At 39.4% G+C, this 25,139-nt stretch overlaps 2 protein-coding genes across 7 annotated transcripts in view; one reads left to right on the forward strand and one right to left on the reverse strand.

The window, feature by feature from the left end:
• Nucleotides 1–25,139, reverse strand: part of SLC4A3 (solute carrier family 4 member 3) — a 71,263-nt gene that overhangs the window by 43,988 nt on the left and 2,136 nt on the right. The window contains exons 2-4 of one of the 2 annotated variants that reach the window (XM_070728448.1): nucleotides 24,345–24,588; nucleotides 10,852–11,004; nucleotides 7,814–7,970 (exon numbers count right to left, since the gene is read on the reverse strand). In XM_070728448.1, coding sequence (XP_070584549.1) covers nucleotides 7,814–7,970; nucleotides 10,852–10,905 — 211 coding nt within the window. In that variant the 5' untranslated portion in view covers nucleotides 10,906–11,004; nucleotides 24,345–24,588. Of the gene's footprint in view, nucleotides 1–7,813; nucleotides 7,971–10,851; nucleotides 11,005–15,875; nucleotides 16,168–24,344; nucleotides 24,589–25,139 lie in introns of those variants that run through there. The other variant, XM_070728456.1, reaches the window with a different exon arrangement.
• STK11IP (serine/threonine kinase 11 interacting protein) overlaps nucleotides 24,107–25,139 on the forward strand; it is a 50,141-nt gene continuing 49,108 nt past the window's right edge. For 2 of the 5 annotated variants that reach the window (XR_011556891.1, XM_070728465.1), the window contains exons 1-2: nucleotides 24,107–24,301; nucleotides 24,426–24,597. The gene's annotated coding sequence lies outside the window, so the exon portion shown is untranslated. Of the gene's footprint in view, nucleotides 24,317–24,425; nucleotides 24,598–24,718; nucleotides 24,844–25,139 lie in introns of those variants that run through there. The other 3 variants (XM_070728474.1, XM_070728481.1, XM_070728488.1) reach the window with 3 other exon arrangements.

The raw sequence follows: 25,139 nt of genomic DNA on the forward strand, positions 1-25,139 counted from the left end.
AGAAAAAAGACTGATTCTAATGTGGAAAAATACTGAATGACAGTTCAATATCCCAACAGAATTAATGGATACAGAAAAAGGATCGGAAAGCTGCTTGGAGCAAAAACAGGGTAAAAATGCTATGTCAGGCCACTGAAATACTGTATTATGCTATTGATTGATTGATTGATTGATTGATTGATTGGATTTATATGCCGCCCCTCTCCGCAAACTCGGGGCGGCTCACAAGGTAAAAACAATACATAATAACAAATCCAATACCCACCAATCCAATTACAATTTAAGCTTAAAAATTCATAAAAAACAACCCCAAAATATTAAAAAACAAGCACACAATCAATCTAACACCAAAACAACATGGGCAAGGGGGAGATGTTTCAGTTCCCCCATGCACAAAGGCAATTGGTATAAGGATGAAGTGAAAAAAATGTAGGAGAAAAAATAGAAAATAGGCTAATAATACGTAGCAAAAGCTACTACCTATGGTAATGGCGTGATAGAAAACCTATGGTATGCATGCCACAGGTGGCAAGCAGAGCCATATCAGATGGCATGTGAGTTTGCCATGTGTCAGCTTCAGTGCGCATGTGCGGGCTCACCAGCTAATTTTCAGTCTTGGGAAATGCTGTTTTGTCCTCTGGATGCTTCAGGGAAGCTTCCCTGAAACCTTGTAGGCAAAAAAATCCCCAATGGACAAACTGGAAGTTCGGAAAATGTACTTCCGGTTGCCCATTGTGCTGTTTTTTGCACTCCAGGCTTCAGAAAGCTTCCTGAAGCCCCCGAGTGCACAAAAAACAGCACAACGGGCAACCGGAAGTACATTTTCCAAACGTCTGGTTTGCCCTTTTGGGCATTTTTTTCACCTATCAGGCTTCAAAAAGGCCTGTGTGCATGCACCCCCACACCTTTTGGCAGGCAAACCAAAAAAGGTTTGTCATCATGGACCTAATGTATAATGAAATTTTGATTTTGCAGATCTTGATATAACAAATTTGAAGGCAAATTGATTAAATTTCTGTGATGATTTATTATCATACACATACAGACATTATGCAAATAATATCAATGATGTAATTGAATATTTAATGGACATTTGTAGATAACACAGACATTGCCAATCAATAAACTGAATTTAAACATGCCTGGGATAAACATATATCCATCCTAAGATAAAATACAGAAAATAGTATAAGGGCAGACTAGATGGACCATGAGGTCTTTTTCTGCCGTCAGACTTCTATGTTTCTATGTTTCTAACATGTAGAAAAAGAGGTTGTATTGTACAGTGGTACCCAGTTGCTTTGAAACTTGTCTCATTTGATACTCAACCCATTTTGATGTGAAAAGTTTGTCATCATTTGTTTGGTATTTAAGGCTCAAGTTAGAATTCGTCAGTATGGGCTGTATTGTGACTCACTGTAGTATTCCTTATGGGAAAATCTCTTTTTAGTATTCATCATGTCTCCTGGACTCAAGGTACCAAGGTACCACTACATTTGCAAGGAATGCACTCAATAGAAGCATTGAACAATTAAAATTAAATAAGGCAGAGAAAGTGCACAGTGATTTTTGCTGAAAATTATAAAAATTATTTGGAAGCGTATGTAGAGAGCTATCGTGAATAGAATTAAAAATAAAAATGATCTAATTATTTGGGAGGAAACAGAAGTGCTAGAACAAGTATTCTAGAGAACTGCATTGTAATGTTAATAAATTATCAAGGATTGGAACTGAAACAGATGCCATAAATGTTACAGTCTTTCAATGTTTCACACTCAGAATACTTGGTGTTAAATGTGTAGATGATATAACTGGAGAAGTATTAAATATGAATATGCTTTGCTTATAGAATAACTGAGTGACTAATGTGTATGAAGATTGTATTTGTATCTTTGGATGGAAAAATGACATTATTGCTCCTCTATATACACAGAAACGTAGCAAAGGGGGAAACTTAAATTATAAGGGATTCATTTATTATCTGAGCCTTGGACAGTATTTACGTGGAATTCTGACTGAAGGGTATAAAAAAGTGTTAATGAGCAAAATTTGAGAAATGATATGTGACTTAATGTTAGGGACAGAGAATAAAAACCAGATATTTGCACTTCAGTAAGACTCTGGGAAATATATTAATATAAGGGAAAAGGTTTAAATATGTTGTTGATTTATAGGAAGTATATGCTGGAGTAGAAAATGTTAACCCAATTCACATATAATTCTGAGATTAGATGAGCAGTCTATTAAGAAAAAATGATAAAGAAAAAACTCAAGAATTCCAGTGAGGTTCCGCTAAACCTCTAAATAAGCAATAGAGGGCAGTTAGCTCTCAACAGAAACCTCTATATAGGAAATTCAGGGTAGCCAGCTTCTACTTCTAGGTTGCACCTAGAGACAAGTTCTGGAAACAACTGCTAGTGTCCTTATGGTTATCCAACATCTTCTTAAAAACTTCCAGTATTAGAGCATTCACAACTTCTGGAGACAAATTGTTCCATTAATTAATTGTTCTAACTGTCAGAAAATTTCTCCTTAGTTCTAAGTTGCTTCTCTCTTTGTTTAATTTCCACCCATTGCTTCTTGTTCTACCCTCAGATGCTTTGGAGAATAGTTTGACTCCCTCTTCTTTGTGGCAACCCCTGAGATATTGGAATATTGCTATCATGTCTCCCCTGGTCCTTCTTTTCATTTAATTTAATTTAATTTATTAGATTTGCATGTCACCCCTCTTCGAAGACTCGGGGTGGCTCGCAACAACAATAAACATTAAACCCTTTTCCTGTAACCGTTCTTCATACGCTTTAGCCTCCAGTCCCTTAATCATCTTTATTGTTCTTCTCTGTACTCTTTCTAGAGTCTCAACATCATTTTTTCATCATGGCAACCAAAACTGAATGCAGTATTCCAAGTGTGCTCTACCAAGGCATTATAAAGTGGTATTAACACTTCGTGTGATCTTGATTCTAACCCTCAGCCTAGAACCGTGTTGGCTTTTTTGGCAGCTGCTGCACGTTGCTGGCTCATATTTAAATGGTTGTCCACTAGGACTCCAAGATCCCTCCCACAGGTACTACTGTTGAGCAAGGTACCACATATATTGTCCCTCTGCATTTTGTTTTTTTTGCCTAAATGTAGAACCTTACTTTTTTCACATTGAATTTCTTTTTGTTAGATAGTGCCCAAGGTTCAAGTTTATTAAGATCCTTCTTCATTTTGAGCCTATCTTATGGAGTGCTGGCTATTCCTGCCAGTTTGGTGTCATCTGCAAATTCGATGAGTTCCCCATCTATCATCTTCATCCAAGTCATTGATGAAGATGTTGAAGAGTACTGGGGCTAAAACAAAGCCTTGGAGTACTCCATTGCATACATCCCTCCATGTAGGAGCAGTTCTATTGGGCACTACACATTGAGTGCGGTTGGTTAGCCAATTCTGAATCCATCTGGTGGTGTTGCTGTCTAGCCTACATTTTTCTACCTTATTTAGCAGTAGTTTATGATCTACTTTGTCAAATGCCTTACTGAAGTCCAAGTAAACCACATCGACAGCATTCCTTTGGTTCACTAATTTTGCCACTTTTGTCACAGTTCTCCACTAATTCTTACCAGAGTCAAAGTATTATATTTCTGAGCTTTAGTTAAGAAGATCCAAGAACCTTCTTTTCTATTATTTCTGGAGTTTGACTTTAAAAAAAGCTCCTGGTAGAAAAATCCATTTGAGCTGATTTAGCTGTGTCAGAAGATTCATTTTGATTAGAAGTATTATGCACACACCTTGGGGAGCTCCAGGGAGGACAGGCAGAATATATATACTTCTTCAGCAGTGGGATGATATTAAAGTAAGATTTGAAGCAAGAAGGAAAATAGCATATTTCTACTGATTTGTTGAAGATTTCAAATCTTCAAATCTTCAACAAATCACTAGAAATGTGCTATTTTCCTTCTTGATTCAAATCTTACTTTAATATCATCCCACTGCTGAAGAAGTCCTCCATCAAGGAACTGAATGACTACAGACTAGTTGCTCTAACATCTATAGTTATGAAAACCTTTGAAAAGCTATTGCTGTCCCACTTAAAAACCATCACGGATCCACTGTTAGACCCCCTGCAATTTCCAAATAGATGGACAGATGATGCTGTTAATATGGCTCTGCACTACATCCTACAACACCTTGAATCTCCAAAGACTTATGCTAGCCTCCTCTTTATAGACTTTAGTTCAGCAATCAACACATCATAACGGACATTCTTCTAACTAAACTAAATCAGCTAGTGGTACCTGTACATACTTGTAAATGGATCACAAGCTTCCTTACAGACAGGAAGCAGCAGATGAAACTAGGCAACATCATATCAGTTACCTGTACTATTAGCACAGCCTCCCTCAAAGGCTGTGTACTCTCACCACTTCTCTTCTCTATATATACCAATGACTGCATCTCAAATGATCCATCTGTTAAATTACTGAAGTTTGCAGATGATACAACAGTGCTTGGTCTCATTTGACATAACAATGAAACCGCATACAGACAGGAGGTTGGACAATTAGCCTCATGGTGCGACCGGAAAAATCTGGAACTGAACACACTCAAAACCGTAGAAATGATGGTAGACTTTAGAAGAAACCCTCCCCTCCTACCACTCTTACAATACTACACAACCCAGTATCAACAGTAGAGACCTTCAAATTTCTAGGTTCTATCATATCTCAAGACCTAAAATGGTTACCAAACATCAAAAACATCATCAAAAAAGCACAGCAAAGAATGTTCTTTCGGCGCCAACTTGGAAAGCTCAAACTGCCCAAGGAGTTGCAGATACAGTTCTACAGAGGAATCATCCAGTCTGTCATCTGCACCTCTATAACTGTCTGGTTTGGTTCTGCAACCCAACAAGACAGGCACAGACTTCAGAGGATAATCAGAACTGCAGAAAAAACAATTACTGCCAACCTGACGTCCATTGAGGACTGTATACAGCACAAGTCAAAAAGAGGGCGGGGAAAATATTTACTGACTCTTTGCATCCTGGACATAAACTGTTTCAACTCCTACCCTCAAAACATCACTATAGAGCATTGTACACCAAGACAACTAGACACAAGAACAATTTTTCCCCAAATGCCATCACTCTGCTAAACAAATATTTCCATCACCACTGTCAAATTATTCACAAGGCTGCATTACGCTGTTGTGAGCCGCCCCGAGTCTACGGAGAGGGGTGGCATACAAATCTAATAAATAATAATAATAATAATAATAATAATAATAATAATTATTATTATTATTATTATTATTATTATTACTGTTTCTACTAGTTTTTTCATCATTCCTATCACCCATCTCCTTCCACTTATGACTTTATGATTGTAACTTGTTGCTTGTATCCTTACAATTTATATTACTATTGATTGTTTCCTGATTGCTTATTTGAACCCTATGACAATCATTAAGTCTTGTACTTCATGATCCCTGACAAATGTATCTTTTCTTTTATGTACGCTGAGAGCATATGCACCAATGACAAATTCCTTATGTGTTCAATCACACTTGGCCAATAAAGAGTTCAATTCTATTCTGTTCTGTTCTATTCTAAATCATTCCCATTCCCAATACAGTATATCACAATCATTAAAAGTGATTAAAAATGTCAGTCAAAAATGAATGCAAAAGAAGTCTGGCACTGGTCAGTAACTGCTATTTCTTCTAATTTTTTTAGTGAAAGGATCATGATTCATGATTTAGAAATCATGAATGCCTTCTCATCAGATTTCAAGGACATGTGTTAATAGCAATGAATGTTTCACATCAGCTCTAGAACCTGACAATGCATGTAATTGCATTGCTAGCATGGATAAGGGCTGTATTTTTTTTTAATAAATAAAAACCACAGGTAAAATTTTCATTTGGAAATATAGAATTTTGACATGCAATAATCTGCATTGTGATACAAGTAAAATTACTGTGTGATGATGCTGACATTCAAAATCATTTAACTGGAAGGAGGATAAAAGCACAGTAAGTGCAACAGTGTGACAAGGTACAGCTTCCCTAACTGATGCTTCCAGACTTTCTGGTCAGCATAATCCTTTCCGGTCAGCATAATCCTTTGCAGGATAAGCAATAGGAAAAGCACCAAATTAAAACAGGTTGGCCACATCACAAAGAACGATTTGATTAATTAAGTAAGGAGGATTTTAATAGGACACATCTCTTGTAAATATATGTTTTTAAAACTATTTTTCCCTATTAGCAGTAATTTGTGTTATGTTGGAATTATGGTCAATTCCAGATGGCAAATTAATATGTTCCTGCATGGTAGCTTAACCTGCTGTTGCTATGTTGACCATTCTGGATTGAAGTGGCTTGGCAATGAAACCACGTTAACACTCAGTCTTAAGGGTCATTGCATATCCTTACTGGTCATTCCTCTCCTTCCTGCCATCCTATCTATGTAGGGAAGGTTTCCCAGTTCCTACATTTTCCTTTTAGGGATCATTCCCTCACTATTAATTCCCCCCCCCCCCCAGATATTGCCCATATGAATGCCTTCACTTCCCCTTTTCAGGTCTTTTTTTTTCTTGACAATTTTTTAAAAACATTATGTCATTGCTTGCCTTAATACTGTAAACAAATTGAACGAAAGAGACTATTTCCTGATCCTGATGATCCAGGGGAACAATGTAGTAAGGAAGAAATTCTGATGCAGCTTATATAAGCAAATAGTAGAAATCACTGTTTTCATTCCAATATAAGCCGGTTGCAAGATTTAAGAGAGAAAAAAGAGTTTTGTGATAAATAGTTTAAATAGTTGTAAGTTTTGTTCTAATTAAACTCTGTGAAATTCAGGTTGGTGAAGTTACGCAGCTAAATGTTAACCTTCAATAGATCTGGAGTTCTGTGTGCATTAGCAGCCTACGCATATGCCTATGTCGTAGCAATAAGATAAACAGGATAGAAATGAAAACAGATCTTCCCTTTTTCTAGCAAGAACATTTCTTGAATCAAATGTGCTCCGTATTGATCTTTTTTTTTTACATAATTGACTATCTTAAACTAATTTAAAATCAACCTTGGGATCAGGATAAAGCTAAACATAAGGTTAAAAAAAACCCTAAGAAGTCACCGTATTTTTCAGCTTTTATGGCCAGTCTAGTTGTTCCAAGGTCATGTCTCCTATAAATATAATTACAGATATGCTTGTCTGTCTCTCAGTAAGACAGGAAAAAATGCTGATTGTAAGATAGGAAGGTCTAAAATGCAGAGCAAATCCACAAAAATATGTTGTGCCATTATTGTCTAATAAAACATAATAGTGCCAATTAAATGCCAAATAAAACTTGCATTCTCAAACCCTTCTTTTCTTGAGATCAGATTTCATTGCCAATATTTAGGATTTACAACATAACTTTTAGGATTTATTTATTTATTTATTGGATTTGTATGCCGCCCCTCTCCGCAGACTCGGGGCGACTAACAACAGTAACAAAAAACAGCATGTAAATCCAATACTAAAACAAACTAAAAAAAACCTATTGTAAAACGTGTACACATATACTTCACCATCAAAGTTCCACAATCTCAAATTAACACCAACTCCTACCATCTTCAAAGTTTAATGTTTGTTTAAATGTTTTAATTTAAGTCAGGATGGGTACACTGTATGCTACATTCCATTATGCATTGTTTAGAAGAATGTAGTTACATAGTGGTGTAACCTAATCATTAATCTGTTTCATATTTCTAAGTACTGTTCCTGTCTGAAAGGTATGGTCAGATTGTAAAGCAGGACTAGCTTACAAGATTTACCTACATTCAAAGTCGGTCTCAGAGTAGCTGCGGCCTTGCTTTTCCTGGTCTCGTAATGCAGACTTGCCGATCAGGTCTCCAAACCGTTCAACACCCAAGGTCTTGTCCAACTCATCATCGTCCTCCGTGCCAGGAAAGGCTGCCTCGTCATCCCCGCCATCCTGCACATCAGTCAACAACATCATCAGAAAAACAAAGAAATGTCTCAATACCGTACAATCCTTCATTCCGAGGAGGCATCAAAAGCACAGGTCGCCTCTCTTTGCCCGTTTTTCCCAAATAGAGCCCTCAATCATATTCCCCCCACTGTACAGCCTCAAAACAGTTGAACTGAGCGGATGGTGAAGGATCAGTTGATCCCGATCCCAATTTCAAGCTTGAACCCTTCGTTTGACTATTCTAACCTGGTTTTCCATCATCCTTGGATTAGAACTCTAGCACAGCTGGTTGCTCAGATGTCTGTCCAAATATCCCCAAACTTTAAAATAGATAGCGCCTGGGTTTATAGGTTCTGGACCTTCCTTCACCACACTCATTCCAGGATTAGAAGTAAATCTGATATTTAAACTGTCAAGTTCCTTTCCATCCCCCTCTCATTCCAGAAACAGGGAGAGCCTGGCATCTTCCACCTCTGTCAGGGAAGCAGGTAGGGATAGCACAGGTCAAGGACATGTGGATTGACCCCAGAATATACAACTGGAAGAGGAATATATACAATGTAGTTCACTGTGCTCCACATTACATCAACCGGGGGCGTCCCGGTGGCTGCCTACAGAGCTTTTCTAAGGCCTGAATGTTTTTTTTCTCCTTCTCCATCTTCTTCGATTCCTTTCCAAGCCTTTACCATGGGGCCCAGATATTAAATCTTATCTTCTGCTTTTAACCGGCCCTGAGGGTATCAACTGAGGACAGGAAGTAATAATAATGAAAGTTTAATCCTGGGAGCTCTTTCAGTTTGGGCTCTTTCAGATCTTTAGCTCCAGCCGCTGGTTAAAAAACAGAAAAGAATATCCTGTCAATTTAGCTTGAAATGCTGGTGCCAAGCTGTTGTGGACTCCTTGGTTACTATGGAAACACAGTAGGCCCAGTGATGGCAGATCTTTGCTGAATCAGAGAAAGCCAAACAGATCTTAGCTAGAAACATTTAGCTTTAGAGAAAGACCTTCATGGGACTCTGCCCTTCTGTTGCCTGGTCAGGTGAGTTTATGCATCATTGACACAAAAGAAAGGCAATTGCAGCAAGTTTTAATTAGAGATAATTTCCACAGATGAAGCCCGGTTAATTTTTTGCCATAAAAATAAACAAAGTGAAAAGTGCCATTTCAAAGAGTAACACTTTTATTATGGCATAATTTTGGTGACATCTAAGGAATTCGAGTGTTATAGATTTGTTTGTGTTTACAATACCAGGAATTCTCTGTTAATCAAAATTAAATTCCAGGTTCAGCCTGGAATACATTTTTAGTGACAAAACTAATTCCTATTATGTATAAATTACGATGGGATATAAAGGATATTTTAGAGCAAACTGAATAGTTATACTCTTAGAAATAACATGATTGTAGGTAAGGATAAACAAATTTCAACCCCTCGACCCATTATTTTAGACATCCAACACTGCTCTGTAATAGTATATCTGATGGCTTCTGAAGCAGCCTATCAGTCAATTTGCTTTTGGTGTACAGCACAGGGCTGATACAGCATCAAATTTCTTTTTTATGGAAAATTACAGAAAGCCCATCGAGCTAGAGATTCCAAATGTCATAAATTATATCTTAATGTTTCATTTAGAGAATTTCATTTGGAGACTAAAAGTGAAGCAAAAGTCAGCTATTTCTTACAGAATATGTTTTTTAAATTCAAAAATTCTATGTAAGAAATATGTAAGACCCATTTTTGAACTATACGCAAAATTACTGGAGGGGGGAGGATTCACTTGGCAGAATTTGCTAAGTATAGCAAGGGGATAACATACTTGCAGATTGACCTACCCTTCCAAGAAGTTAGCTATTACTGACTTGAATTGAACTGTAGATTAATAGTTGTTCTATTAGTAACAGATCGATATGAGGGTCACGTGTACATCCTAAACAATGTAGAATGAGAAGAATCACTAAAAACCAGACCGAGGTCCACTCTATTAGACCAGTGTTTCCCAACCTTGGCAACTTGAAGATATTTGGACTTCAACTCCCAGAATTCCCCAGCCAGCGAATGCTAGCTGGGGAATTCTGGGAGTTGAAGTCCAGATATCTTAGAGTTGCCAAGGTTGGGAAACACTGTATTAGACTACTATTTATTAGAATTATATTCCACAATTCCTCACCATACTCGAAGCAGTGCACATATCACTCTATCCACAGTTTTATCCTTTCCATAATGCTGCCATGTCAATTGGGCTGAGAGACAGTAAGTGACCCAAAGTTATCTAGTGAACTTTTTTGTTTATTGTGAACGTAGATTTCCACTACCTTAATTGCACCTTAAATATTATACTGCACATTTCTCTCCTGCAAATCTCCTCAGTACACTGTGTAAGGGAATCCTCCAATCTGTAAGGAAGACATTTGGGGAATGCAGATGATTGCAGGATAAGATGATAAAGCCTTTCCCTTTTTATTGTCAACATCTCTCGTCTCAATATGAAAAAGGCAAAATAAAATGTTGCTACTGACTTCCAGCAAGTAAAACAATTGCAAGAAAAATTAATTTAAAGTCTTACGGTACTTTAAAGACTCAAAAACTCTGATACTAAGCTACTTGCTCAAGAAATCTGGTTAGGCTTTAAAGTGCCACAATATTTTCTCAAGATTTCCAAATTTTTAAAGTGCCGCAAGACAGAAAAAACATTGAGCGGTATTTTTGTTAAATTATGTGGACAATGAACTATTAGTCTAACATAGTGTTGGACTGGGAAGAATATGAATGATTTCTAACTAAAAGGCTTGTATTTCAACAACTTTTCCTAATTTCCTAATTTTCATATCTTTCCATTTTTGCAATGCTTGAAAGCCAATCATTACCATATTTTTTTTAAATTACCTGCTGTACATTAGTGAAGATGCCTCCCAAAGGAGTAGTATCCCCAGCTGCCATCTTGGTTTACAATCTATGGGCCGTCATGCAATGTTTGGGCAAGTATCAACCCTTCTCTTTCATTAACAGGCATCCAATAAGTCTGAGACGTGGCATAACCTGTGGAGAAAGGACATAAAGCCTTGGCAAGGGGGAATAAGAGAAATGACAAGAAACTGTAGCTATAGCTGTGAGGATTAAGAGCTAATGGAAAATAAGAGCCACTATTCAAAATCATGCGACACCCTTACGCATGACACTGAGTTCTAAATTAATTATAAGCACTCAGAAAAGAAACCTGGATATTGCTCCACAGTTCAGCAACTTACTTGGTTCAGATTGCATATGGGTTAAGTATAAGGAATGCATAGCACAACAATAATTTAATAATTCAGAGAGCCATGTGCCACAATAGTCACCAGTTTCATGAAGTAGTGAGGGGAATGGGAGTGAATGTCCACTGACTGGACAATCCTGAGAGTTAATGGAATAGATTGCGGAGTGAAACCAAGTGAGATCCCACAACAGATGTTTGCAAAGAATAAACAAACAGAACAAATAATACAAGAGTTAAATGGCAGCCATTTATAGCTAATCAGAGGCATAATTGAGTAATCTCTCTATTTGTGTAATCCTTATGTAGCCACTGGGTCTCACAGAGCAGCAACTAGTTTCTGAATAGCTGTCTTGGGATTTTCCAATTGTTGGACAGTACACAGAACTGCTTTCTTTATCTTTGATTTAAAAAGGATGTGTGAAAGTACTCTCCCCCCCATTTAATTTTTTAAATGATGTTTCAAGAGCAGTTGTTAATAGAACAGTTGCTGATCAATTTTATTGCATATCTCTGAAGGTTGCCTAGATAAGACCAATTAATAACTTCAGAGAGTTTTCTCTAGAAAAATCAGAATCTATTATTTTCTTTAAAAGAAATAGCAACTGAACCATAGCAACGGAATTGTTTCAAATTGAGACATTAAACTGATTGTAAAGATTTTCCAAGTAACCAAATTAACAATTTTCAATAAATTTAATTATATGTAAGTTTTGGATTTTTAAATTGCTGATGTGAATCAGAAATAGATCCTAAAAAGGCTATGCAATCAGCTCATTTAAAAGCGACACTTTATTATGTAGCAATTGTTAAAAAATATATACACATGCAAGTCTTGGACTACATGAAGAATCTTATAAAATGCTTAAATTAAGACAGCAATAGCTTTTCTGGGCAAGAAAAGCTGCCCTTGGGCAAACATAAATATTGTCTAGAAGACCACTATTATTTTATTATAATGCTCTAAAAGGTAAACATTCTTGAGTGGAGCTCAGTTCCTGATGATCACACAGATATCAACATGCATTTTTCTGTATGAGATTGCGATAGCTGGCTTTAATTTTTTAAAAATGTATTCTATTTTTTAGTTTTATTCATTTATAAAACTTTCAAATAAGATTTGTAATAAGTTTAGCCTGCTGGTGATGAATATTTCCACCTACTGTAAGTAGGGCTGAAAGAAGCTTCATAAACTTTAGAGACATTGCTCCAAGGATGTCATTTACTGACCTTGCACTATCTAATAATAATACCTACTAATGGTAGCACCCGAGTTCTGAAATATTCTCCTCCAAGAGATCCAAGTCATACAACTATTACAATCATTCAAGCACTACACCAAGACTTACTTGTACTGGCATTTTAGAAGACTATATTAATAAGTCATCCAAGGGAGAACAATTTAGAACCAAGCTGTTAACTTTTATATACAGTATATGTTACATTTCTGCCACCATATTCCAACAGGATGTTTAGTGCTTTACAGGAATACACAAACAACTATAATATTCATGTTCCATTTTAAAAAAGAAAGCTTACAAATATAAAACAATCAAACTCCCTTCCCCCCAAAAAACAGGTGTGAAGTTCCAAATGTCCTCTGGATGAGCTTCAGCTGTTTCTGCAAGGTAGCTAATGTCAGATTATTCCAAGCTTAGTTTTAGATTAGTCTACTCTAAGCTTTAGTGGAAGGCCATTTGAGAGAATTTGCGGCTGCTACAGAAAAGCAGCGCCTTCAAGCCTGCCAAACCCCCCAAAAGTGGGAAGCTACCAACTGTTTATTTCCAGCAGGATTGAATTTGTCCAGCCAATTCTAGTTTCTGAATGCAATCCTGAAAGCATAAATTAAGCATTGATCTTCTATCCACTTATATTATGTTGAACAATAATGTTCAAAGTACAACTCTAGTGGTTTTTTTATATATAGCATCACTCATCTAGTCAAAAATAAACACATCCCCAACACCTGGTTATAATCTCATTTTCTTTGCTGCTGATGTTTTCTCTCATGTGGTCAGACAGCAAATCTTGAGATTCAAGTTTATCAATTTAACACCAACATTCTTCATAAGATTAGGAAATCATGTAGTGTTGTGCAGGCACTGCAAAAGTTCTAATATTTTAAAATATGAAGTTTTGTAATTATGCAAATTTAGTTCTTTGAAGTTTGAGACAATAGGAGTCTAGAAACTCAGGCAAATCTTCCATTCTTTAAAATTCTGAAGATACTACGCAATAACACTATCATATTTCCTTTCCATTTCAATATCCACATTCACTGCTCCTAAAGTGCAGCAAGCAATGCTAAAACCTAAGGCTTTTACAACTGCATAGCAGAGAAAGGAAATGGAAGGAAAGAAAAATGTGTTCTCTTTTTATTTTTGGAAGCTTTTATCTCATACTTTTGGAGACATCCTAAACTATATGTATTAAATGACTAATAACATAGATTTATACTACCTGGGTACACAGGCCCCAAAGCATTCTCAGTCTTCTTCATTGGCATCCATATACTATCCTAAGAGATTTTTTGCAAAACACACAAGAGAACAGACATTTGAAGAGTCTGTTCAAGCTCAAAGAGAGAAAAGACAAGAATACTCAAGAGATTGGTAGAGCCCATTATGAAGTGTTAGAATATGTGGAGATGGGTGTCAATAGGATTGGGAGGCAAAGATTTGTGACCAGTATACATCATGTTCACAATCTAAGGTTCATGTAGTAACTGTTCTCAATGGCAGAAATTTCATCATTGGAAATTCCTCCATGATGGATATGTGGAACTGCAGATCTTTGAAGGATAGGGAAAAAGGAGCCTAGGAAGACTATCACTAACAATAGTACATAGATGGAAACTCCATCCTAGCTTCATAAGTCTTGAGATAGTGACCTAGCTCTAGAGCGTAAGAAGCAGGAAAGGGGTAGCTATGAGATCAGGAGATAGAAGGGTTCTGTGAGTAACCATAGATATATTTTTGTTAACAACATGAATATTTTTAGATGATGATTAGGAACTTCTTTTAAAAATAGGACTACAGTATATCTTTTTTCCTGGCAGCGTTCCTGTGTCCTGATAAACAGAAATTGAGTAAATGATGCTTAGAAATATAGGAGTGATGCTATTGGGAAAGGGGGGTTGTCAACTAACTTAATACTATCAAAATTGACCAATACTGTCCTGCAAGGCTGCAGGCACTGTTTTTTCTAGCCCAACCAGGAGATGCCAGGAATTTAAGGTACAGTCTCAACTTGATGAGTTTCTGACGTGCATACTTCTATTACATACAGTAATTGATCTGACAATTAATAAATGTGCTAATTATCGTTATGTACAGTATTTGGATACTTCTAAAGATTGCTGTTACTGATGGACCATTAATGTAACTTAAAGACTTGTAAAATAATTACTGATTCTTAAGGCTTTATTAGTCTTGCTTGCAGTTTATCATTCTGTCATATGAATTGATATGTTTTATTGATTGTCCAGACTCTTATTTGTCTATCAGACCACTTTGGACATTTTTTAATTTTTTTTTTATTTATCCACTTGTCAACATAATAGGATCACTGTTCATAATTTCGGCTTTTCAGATCAATTGCAACGAGCAAGGAAAAGCGATAGAAGAGGACAGATTTGATTAGAGACAGACGTCACTAGCAAATTATGGGTTGTTGGTGCCAAAAGGAAAAAAAAGAAGAGGGACAAGATGTGCAACATGACAAGAAAAAAAATTGCTCAAAATCTCACATTGTGTATATCTGAAGTTGAGAACTGACCCCAATGGGAAATGGAGGAAGACATAATACCTCTTTCACAGATACACAAGAGAGAGATAATTTTGTGTGTGTGTCCTTTTACTACAGTAATAGCTTTCTGAGAGTAGTGCTGGAGCTCACACCCACCTCACAGCCACACCCTCTGAAAAGGAAGCATTTGTCACTAAATCTGAATAAGCAGAGTGGAAGATACAAAGGTACCTCTTCAAAAAGAAGTCCATTCTTTGTTACTACATTTTCTGTCACTGAGCCCTGCCATTGAAAAACGGCTGAGTCTTGCCCCAGATAAAATCCTTACGAGTAATAACGAGAGAGGGATTGTATTGGACAAAATAAATAAATAAAAATAAATTTTAAAAAAATCTGAGGCTTTGCACTGGTTCTGGTGAGAGGAGTGCAGACTTAATGAACAGGATGTTACTTGCACTTCCTTTGGCATGCCAAATATACCGTATCATATGCTGCCAAGAGGTGGGAGTGTACATACACTTGCTCTGCCAAGAGGTGGGAGTTACATACATGTGTGCCTCCGACCCCCCCCCCCCTTTTTCTCTCTCTCTCTTGCATTCCCTAAACAATCACATGACAGACTCAAATCCTGCCATCTACTAGTCTGGCAGATGCTTGGAATACCTTTTCTTGCCCAAAACAATTTGACACTCTGATGATGGGAGGCTAAGAAGAACCCTCGATGCCACAAGACAGAGACAAAACGATAAGGATTTCTAAATGGATCCTTTCATGCAAACCTGGGCTCTGCTCCGTGGGGGAAAAAATCTGCCTTGCACCTGGTAATATGAGGGTAATGGAGATGCTGGATCAGAATGGGAGGGAATGGCAGGAATGGGGGGTGGGGAGGAAAAGAGGGGATATACAGTACCTTGCAGCTGCTGAGAAGGAGAGCGGCTTGCCTCCAGCCAGGGATCCACAAAATGCACACTGCTGCAGCGGCCTTTTCCTTGCCCTCCTTCCTCCTGGTGAAAATCGCTCAACATGTGTCCATTTCCCTGCTCAGGTAGGGCGGCAGGCTGTGCTAAGACACCTCCTCCTCCTCCCCTTCAGTGCAGCAGCTTTCTGTTTCTACTGCAGGCAGCCATCCACCGCTACTGGCTCTGCTTAGAGACGAGCTGCACATTGGCTGCTCCTCTCCTTTATTTGAAATTCTGTGTGGTAGTGAGCTGCAAGGCTATGAGTCACTAGCTGGGCTTTTTTTTTTTTTCCAGAAGCAGACAGCAGCTGAGCAAGTGGCTATTCTAGCCAGGGAAGTTGGAGGGAGGGTCACAAGTGGCTTATCTGATACAGTGACATTGGCATCACTGTGCCCGATTAGCATAGCACTGGGCTGCCCCGATGCAATTTACGGGTGGATAACCCAACACACCCTCGTTTATACTTGCGTGCATTCTCGCAGTTTCACACAGCTACGTACGCTTTGCATTTCAGCGTACGATACTCATATATGATGTGAGAGCTAGCATGTTCGCTAAGCCATGTTCAAAGTCATTGTTGCTTTCGCTCAAGAATTCTTTAATTGCACATCTCAGTCTGTCCCCTCCCACCATGTAGGATGAACGATACAAATACTTTCAGCTTTGTTGGAATAATGATTACAGTACTGGACAATGCATGTGTGGCATTTAAACATGTACAACATTTTTATTTGTAATACAAATGGTCAGCCAATAAAAGACTTATACTGACATGTAATTGTAAACAATAGAATTTTTGGGTGTATAGGTGTATATTTAATGCAGTTTCTACTTGTAACACGATACTGAAGCCAGGTTAGAAGTTAGAAAAGAGAGGCATTTTGATTATCGATTTTAATAACAAATCAATCCTTCATTCTTGCAGACTTGTTTTGCCTTTCTTGCTAAAATCTAATTATTAATGCAGTTTTACCCTCTTGGCAATTAGAGCCGGTTATTTGACTCTCAGCTATTTTCTCAAAAGGATATAATAAGGAATGACAGGAACAACTGCTGGTGCCTTATAATAACCCATCTAACAAGAAAAGTCTTGACATGAAGACTCTGAATTTTTTCTCTAGGAGCAGATGAAACAAATCACATATTAAAGATTCTAAGGGTACTTCTACCTGTTGTTACTTTTACATTTATTCCTTAGTTAATTTATTATTTATTGCATTTTTATTCCGTCTTTATTGCTTTATAAGTAATTCAAGGCAATAGACATACATAAGATCCCTTCTTTCTCTTTTTCCCCACAACACAACCATCCTGTGAGATGAGCTAGGGGAAGAGAGAGAGGGAGGGAGGGAGGGAGACCCAAAGCAATTTTCACAGGTGGGGCTAGAAATCAGTCTTGAGGTTTCTAGGTCAGCACCTTAACCTCTACACTGAACTTGGTCTCATTCTTTGGTAGGCATCTTATAGGATGAACTTTACTTTACTCCTCCTGACTTTTAACCATATCACAGGCCCTTTAAAAGTTATTCTAAGGTGAAATGGACTTGCTGCTTTCTGTTTTTGTTTGACTGGAGATGTGAAGACATGCAGAACAATAAGCTGCCTGAATTTTCTTAAAACTTTCCTTTTTGCATTGATAATGCAAAAAGATATTTTTGGAATATCTTTACTTGGAATATTCCCGTGGAATTGAAACCTGCAATTAATGAAGAAGTGCCTTTTCTATAACCTCCTTTGGCTTAAAAGGCATGATTTAGAATTTTTTGTTTCTTTGCTCCCACTACTAGTGTCTAAAATCATAGTTTGAAGCATTGGGAAAGGTTTTTTTTTTCCTTTGGCAGTGTCTCAAGTCAATATTGACTCTTGGCGTTTGCCGGATCAGACCCTGCAGTTCTCTTGGCAAGAATTTAGAAGTGGTTTGCCTAAGGTGGAACCCACTTTGTTTCTCACCAAGTGCCTTAACCCCTACACTAAACTGGCCCTCTACTGAGACAATGCTTAGTTGAAAAATTGGCACTTTCACAGCTTTCACTGGGATTTTTAATAAAATGGACGTGTAGTAGCTAGACAGTATCAACCCATTTAAAAAAACCATACGTTTTGGGTGGTGGGAGGGGGGAAGAGGTACCAGAAAAATGTTCCAAAAGAATTGACAAGTTAACTACATCTCCTTTTAGGATGGAATGAGATTTGCTTTTTTTAAAAAAAAATAATCTTTATTAATTATTTACATTAAGAAAAATACACAAATGCCATATTGTTGCTCTAGAACTGTACTTTGTAAGAGGCTCTAACTGAATGATATTTTTTTGGCCTGCTGTATTGGTCATGTGAAGAGTGATCACTGGTTATGATCCCAGCATCTTAAAGTCAGGAGAGTGATCATTGGTGGGTTATTTTCAAACTACTTTGGAGAGAATAGAAAGTGGAAATGAAGTTTGAGATAATGCCTCCAGAAGTGGTTTGAAGGAGACCAGTGATTATCAATCAAGATTTGAAATCCTGGTAACAAAGAATGAAAATAACTACTTGTCCTGAGCTCCTGCATCAGGGGTGGGTTCTATTTTTTTTTACTATCACTCTGTGGGTGTGGCTTAATTTTGTGGGAGTGGCTTTGTGACTGGGTTGCGGCAGCTTGGTGATCATGTGACTGGGTGGTCATGGCCAACTTGACATCACTCATGTCAAGGGTTAGGTTTCAGGTTAAAGTGCCTGGCTTCTCATAGCCTCAAAGGCCTCAACGAGATACAATTCCCCTATTTACTACTACTGAACATCCAAAATATACTGTTTAATCCTATGTATATATGCCATGTGTGAACATACATATTACACAGGCACATACAAATATACATTATCCACTATATATACTGTATGTGTATGTGTACACATATACACAGACACATACAGACACACTTCTTCTAAAACTATACACATTTAACTTCACTTACTGCATTTGGAAAAACACACCCAGAGTCCACTTTTTGCCACACATTTAACCATAACTTCTGTATATTGGATAGAGATGGCTTTAGGTTGTATAATGCTTTTCCAACATTATCTTCTGTAAAATCAATTTGTGTTAGATTGTTGCAGTTGTTTGCGAGTGACTAGGAAATATTGGGCATGAGCCATTGCTGTTTACAAAAGACAGAGCCAAAGACTGTGTTAAAGAACAGGTTTCACTAGATGACCAACAAGATGTCTTCCAGCCATAAATCGCTGTGCTGTTTCAAAGTGTCTTCTGAAGCCGCACCTAATTCCAGTTTATGGTGCTTCCTTCCTCTTCTCTCTCCTCCCTTCCTTTTCTTTTTCTTTCTTTCTTTTTCTTTCTTTCTATATTTCTGTTTCTTTCCCTTCCTTTCTCCTTTCCTCTTTCTTTGTTTCTTCCTCTCTCTCTCTCCCTCCCTCTTTTCCAGAGTTTTATTGCAACACATACAGGTTCAAACTCAGATCGTTGTTTTTCCACCCACCCACCCCAAAAAACCCCACCAAAACCCAACATGCAATATTAAATAGCCTGGAAAAATGCTTGTGTAAACACGGAGACTGCATTGTGCCATACCTCTACAGCCTACAAATCAAGGCCAGAAGTGGTGGCGGTGGTGAGGACAGAGTTTTCCTAGTCTCTCTGTCATCATGGAAGCGTACGGTGCATGGGGGAGTTTTCCAATGCAGTGAGGTTTCAGGATGGCAGAGAACTTGCTTGGGAGAGCCAGCATTGGTGGCAGAAGACACCCTCTCTTTTCAGGGCCCAGCCTGCAGTGGTGCGTCCTCCACCTGAGTTTTCTTCCCCAAGAAAGGGGGGAGGATGTAGCGCCCCCTCCCTCGTCAAATGGGAGAGGGCAAAAGCGGCATTTTAGGAGTTGAAAGGCCAGTTGTGGAGGCAGAAACTTGGGAAGGGAAACGGTGGCACATTCTTTCAAAGTAGTCCCGGAGCAAATGGGTGGGCGTTTGGCTTCTCTCCCTCCGGAGGTCCACATACCTTCCAGGGGGAATCCAGTGTGAGGATGCATCATTGTCACTACAGTCCCAGGCAGGGTGGCCATGCTCCACTCCAGGTTGCTGGGCTCAATGGAGAAGTGCTGGCAGTGGCAAAGACAGTGCCGGAGTCTTGGCCCCTATTCAAGGCGAGGTGAGTGATGGGGATAGGCAGAGTGACCCTCCATGAGCCTCTCTTCCCTCTGGGGGGCAGCACCAGCAGGGCAGCAGTCTTTCCTTAAGGGGGGAAGCACCCTAATTCAGCAGCTGGCACTAGGCATGCACCCGGCCAGAGAGGGGAGGTGCACACGCAGCCAATGCCACCACTAGTGTCTCTCGCTCTCTCCAGTTTGGCTCAGTTTGATTTTGTGCTACTGTGGGGACAGGAAGCGGAAGATCTCCCATGTGCTTCCTTTGCAAGGCTGGAGGAAGAGCAAAGGAGAAACTGCAGTGCTGTGATATCCTGTGTGCTTCCCTTGCAAGCCAGGAGGCTGGGGGAAATGCACGGGAAAACCTCTGGTGTCCTGATCTCCCATGGGCTTCCCTCGCAGGCCAAGTGGCAGGTGAAAGGGAAGCTCCAGGCAGTGGCAAGCAGGGAGGCGGTCCTCAAGGCCCTTGGGAAGTGCAGGCTTTCCGAATAGGATTTGCACAAAGCGCAGTACTGAGAAAGATTCTCTCTCCCAGGCAAAAGCAGCAGGTGGGAAAAGCAGCAGCTGCTGACCTGGAGAGCACATGATGGAGCCCTCCATGTGTTCTCTGGTGACCTGTTTTCTCCCCTCTGCTCTGTTGCTGGGAGAGAGTCTTTCACAGCACTGTGCTTTGGGTCCTGGTAAGTCTGGAAAGTGCTGCATCAGAGAGAAATAGGATTCAATCTGTTTCTCTCTGCCTGGCTCTCCTGATGGGACTTATACAGAGAAACAGCCAGGTTGAAGGTGGGAACATTCAGCACCCATGAGGAACCGATACTTGGAACACTTTTCAGGCCCCGGTTGCTTGGAGTGAAAATTGCAATAGCCCAGGATCGAAAATGCATGGCTGGGGATGAAGAGTGGTCTCCCTCCCTAACAAACTCCCAAACTGCTGCAAGTGTTGGTTTCTCATGGGGGCTGGCATGGGAAGTAGGTAAGGTCGGGAGCCCGGTGGGGACAGTGGGGGGACCCTGGCAAGGTAGGCTGCAGGCAGCATGGCCTGGAATGGAGCCGCACTAGCCTTGGTGGCTTATGCCAGCCACGCAACCTTGGGGGGGATAGGGGGGGGCGTAGTAAGCTCTGGGGATATAGGGGGCTAGCGCAACCATGACTTACCTGTAAGCAGGAGGCAGCAGCTCAGTTGAGGCATAGGGCAAGCATTATGTGGGGTCTGGGAAGGCGGCTTAGGCAGTGAGGAGTGAGTGGGGCAAAAAGTAAAAAATAAAGCCAAAAACAAGATGGAGTGCCAGATGTAGTACTGGAACAAGATGTAGTGCCGGAAACTCGGCTTTTGCACATGTACAGAAGATTATTTTTTTTTAAAGTGATGACAGGGCTCACGAACCGGCACCGACCAATCCAGTTCGGTGACATCGTCGTGATATCACCAGCAGGTTGCTACCGGTTTGGATGAACCAGTCCAAACCACGAGGAACCCATCCCTGTCTTGCGTGTTCTGTAGTAACCTTCACGAGAAAACAATAGAAATAAAAACAGTCTGGTGCTTTGCATGACTAGTAGTGCAGAGCAGAAGAGATCAGAAAACTGTCATTTGTTTTCTGATAAAAGGCATCTCAATTTCACCTTGCTCCTTTTGTCTGAGCTGCAAAGGACAATTTATAAAGCTGTCAAGCTAGAATTTCTTTTAGAGAACTGAAACTCAGGAGGCAGGGATAGGGATCTTTCCAATGAGGAAAAAATGCCACTGGTTTCCCAGGGGTTTCAACTAACTAAACCAACTGAATCAGAATAAATTAGCTCAGCTTTTCAGCACGGTTGGCATTATGAAAATATAGAAGTTTAATTTGCTTCCAATTGTTTCCAGATTAGGGCAGAATCATATGAGGAAGCACCCAAATGCTTCAGAACCAAGAAATTATCCATTTTCCATCAGTTAATGGGTTTATTTCTTCTTCCCATTTTTATTCCTTTTCCTAAAGCTTACCAAATGCTTTATACGATGGTCATTTATATGGGACTCCAGCTCTTACCATTCTCTGCTTGTTATGATTATAATTTAGATAATATGGACTGTGGATAGATTTAGTGGCTATAATTTCAAACCATTTGTGGTGGAGTAATAAATATACACAATTTTTTCATACTGTATTGATAGATGTAGCAAGCAATTTCTAAGTAAGCAATTAAACATTCCAACTGTTTAAATACCAACCATTTTCAAATGGTTCAAAGGGACAAGTGGCCCTCTCTATATGTTGAGGAGCAGTATGTTCGAGGTTTATGAAGGAAAATTTTAGTTTTGCATCATCTAAAAAGTTTACCCAGCCATATCGGGTACATTCAGAAGACAATAGCAAAAATAAAATGGGAGGTACACAGGAACAGATGAATATGGTCATGAATATTAAAATTATAGTACTGTGGTTTACAAACAATTTAAAGAAAAATGATATTTTTATAACATAAATTATAATATAGTTTTGACTGGCTGTTATAAATCAGCTTTTTCAAAAAAAGGAATCCTTTTTTGTTGCAGCATTTTTTGGCTGGATTTATGCAGCATAGCAATCTGAAATGCAAGAGCCTCTACTTACTGTTCTGGAAAGCTCTGAAAATCCTTTCCCAATGTAGTGCTCTCTGAATTTGGTTGTTTGCTTGCAAGCACTGCAAGAATTCTACAGTGCAATCCTGAGCCACATATACAGGTAGTGCTCAACTGAAAACAGTTCATTTAGTGACAGTTCAAAGCTACAATGGCACTTTTCAAAAAGTGACCGTTTTAATGACTATTTTTCACACTTATGACCATTGCAGCATCCCTATGGTCACAATCTGATTACATTCAGATGCATCCTCTCTATAGCAAGCTGCATAAAGGAAAGCAATCACATGGGGGACAAAGGCAGCGATCCAAAGACACATTGAAAGCCTCATTCAAGGCCCTCGATATCACCACCACCTCTTGGGAAACCCTGGCACAAGATCGGCCAACATGGCGCATGATGATCCACCAAGGCTGCCAGACACCTGAGGCGAGAAGAACATTCAGAGCAGAGGAGGAGGAGCACTACGCAAAGCCGGAGCTGCAAATGCTGCGACAATGGTGCCCACATGTCTGCCCAATATGTGGCAGAACATTTCATGCCCATATAGGCCTTACCAGCTACCTGCGGATACATCGTGTACAGCCCACAACCCATTAGCCCATTATACAATGAATGTACAGTATAGTGGGCTTGTTTGAATGGACATGTGTGTATGCTAACAGGCTTTTTTTAGTTTTTTAAATGTAATTCTTAATCTTAATTTTAATTAATCATATCTCGATGTACAGTATACTGTTTTTATATGTTGTAAGCCGCCCGAGGTCTTCGGAGAAGGGCGGCATATAAATTTAAATTTTAATAATAATAATAATTTATTAGATTTGTATGCCGCCCCTCTCCAAGGACTCGGAGCGGCTCACAACAATAAAACATCATATGCAATACAGTAATACATCATATACAATAACATCATATTTAATAATAATAATAATAATAATAATAATAATAATAATAATAATAATAATAATAATAATAATAATATGTCAAGGTCCTCTTCAAACATGATGGACAAATATCATCATCACATTCAGATGCTTGGCAACTGATTCATATAGGGCTCAATCGACCATCTTTGTGACCTTCCGACAAGCAAAGTCAATGGGGAAGCCAGATTCCCTTAACAACCATTTTACTAATTTAAACAAATGGGTGGATTCACTGTAACAACCGCGGCAAGACAAGTCGTCAAATGGGGACAACTTAGCAACATAAATTTTGGACTCCATTGTGGTTGTAGCCCGAGGACCACACTTTTACTAGTTCTTCCCTTTGTCTACACACGTCTAAATATATTATGCCACGGTTGTGGTGTTGTTGTTGTTGTTTTTGGGGGGGGGGGGGGCTAAACCGGGAAAATCAATTCCAGGCTTAAGTATACAGACACCCAGAAATTATGTTGGTTTCAGCAAGGCGGTTTTTTCTGCTGGAGGTTTGACGAGCTTCGGCTCTCCCCTCGCGTAAAAAGGGTGGGGAGTCTGAGGGCGGATTGGGGAAGTAAGCGGGAAAACACCCGAGGTGGCCCTTACCACGATTCTAAGGCGAAGGGCAAAGGGGCGGCCGCGAAAGGCAAGTTTACCAGAGCAGAGGCGGAACCGACTGTCTCCGTTTGGCGGAACCCGGAGGACGCTCTCTAAAATTTTGGTACCGTGCTCTATGGTAACGCGGAAGCCAGGGAGGGCCCTACCTTGTTTTCTAGGGACGGTGGGTTGCCGCGATTCCTAAAGGCGAATTTTAAGGGGTTTTCTTCCTTATCCTTTTCCTCCAGGTGGTGGAGAGGCTAGGCGAGCGTTACCATGGTTACCTCCGGGCCGGTTGGCATTGCCTGTACCGTGTGCTGGTTGCTTTGTCTTTCCTGCGCCAGGCTTCCCTTTCCTGCAATGGAACGGGAAGGAACCTGGTGATTTCTGAACGGTCCAGTACTCTGCCTCCTGTTTAGGGTAGGTAAAAAAAAGAAGAAGAAAATAAAATTTCCCCTGAAGTGGAAGAAGGCTACTGCCCCTTGCTTAAATAAGAGAGGGAGGATGGGTAATTATGGTCGCTGTCACGCGCCTTGCACGTGGGTATTGCAACATTTGGTTTAGGAAGTGCCTGGGTTGGTTGAAGCTTCAGATTGTGTCTGCAAGTCTTGAAACAGAGAGATTTGCTTTCAATCACTTCTTCACTGGGGTTTGACACTCTCTCAGGTAGGAGATTGTGGTTCACCAGTCTCTGCTTTCATTGATTTTGTTAGTCTTTCTTTTGAATTAACATGTGTTGAGGTAACAAAATGTGGCTTGGATTTTCTGCTTCCCAAGAAATTATCATTGTTTCTCTACCTATGGAAGTAGAGGTGGGGAAGTGCAAAAAGACAGAAGAAATGGGAAGATTGGTGCAAAACAAGATGTTGCTTTATGATTGATTGGTTTAAAATGTATGTGTATTATATCACTGATTATCTCAAGGTATGTGTATATTGATGTATGGATGGAGTTTCTGGAGA

Source organism: Erythrolamprus reginae, chromosome 1 (assembly GCF_031021105.1).
Source record: "Erythrolamprus reginae isolate rEryReg1 chromosome 1, rEryReg1.hap1, whole genome shotgun sequence".
Classification (NCBI taxonomy): Eukaryota; Metazoa; Chordata; class Lepidosauria; order Squamata; family Dipsadidae; genus Erythrolamprus; species Erythrolamprus reginae.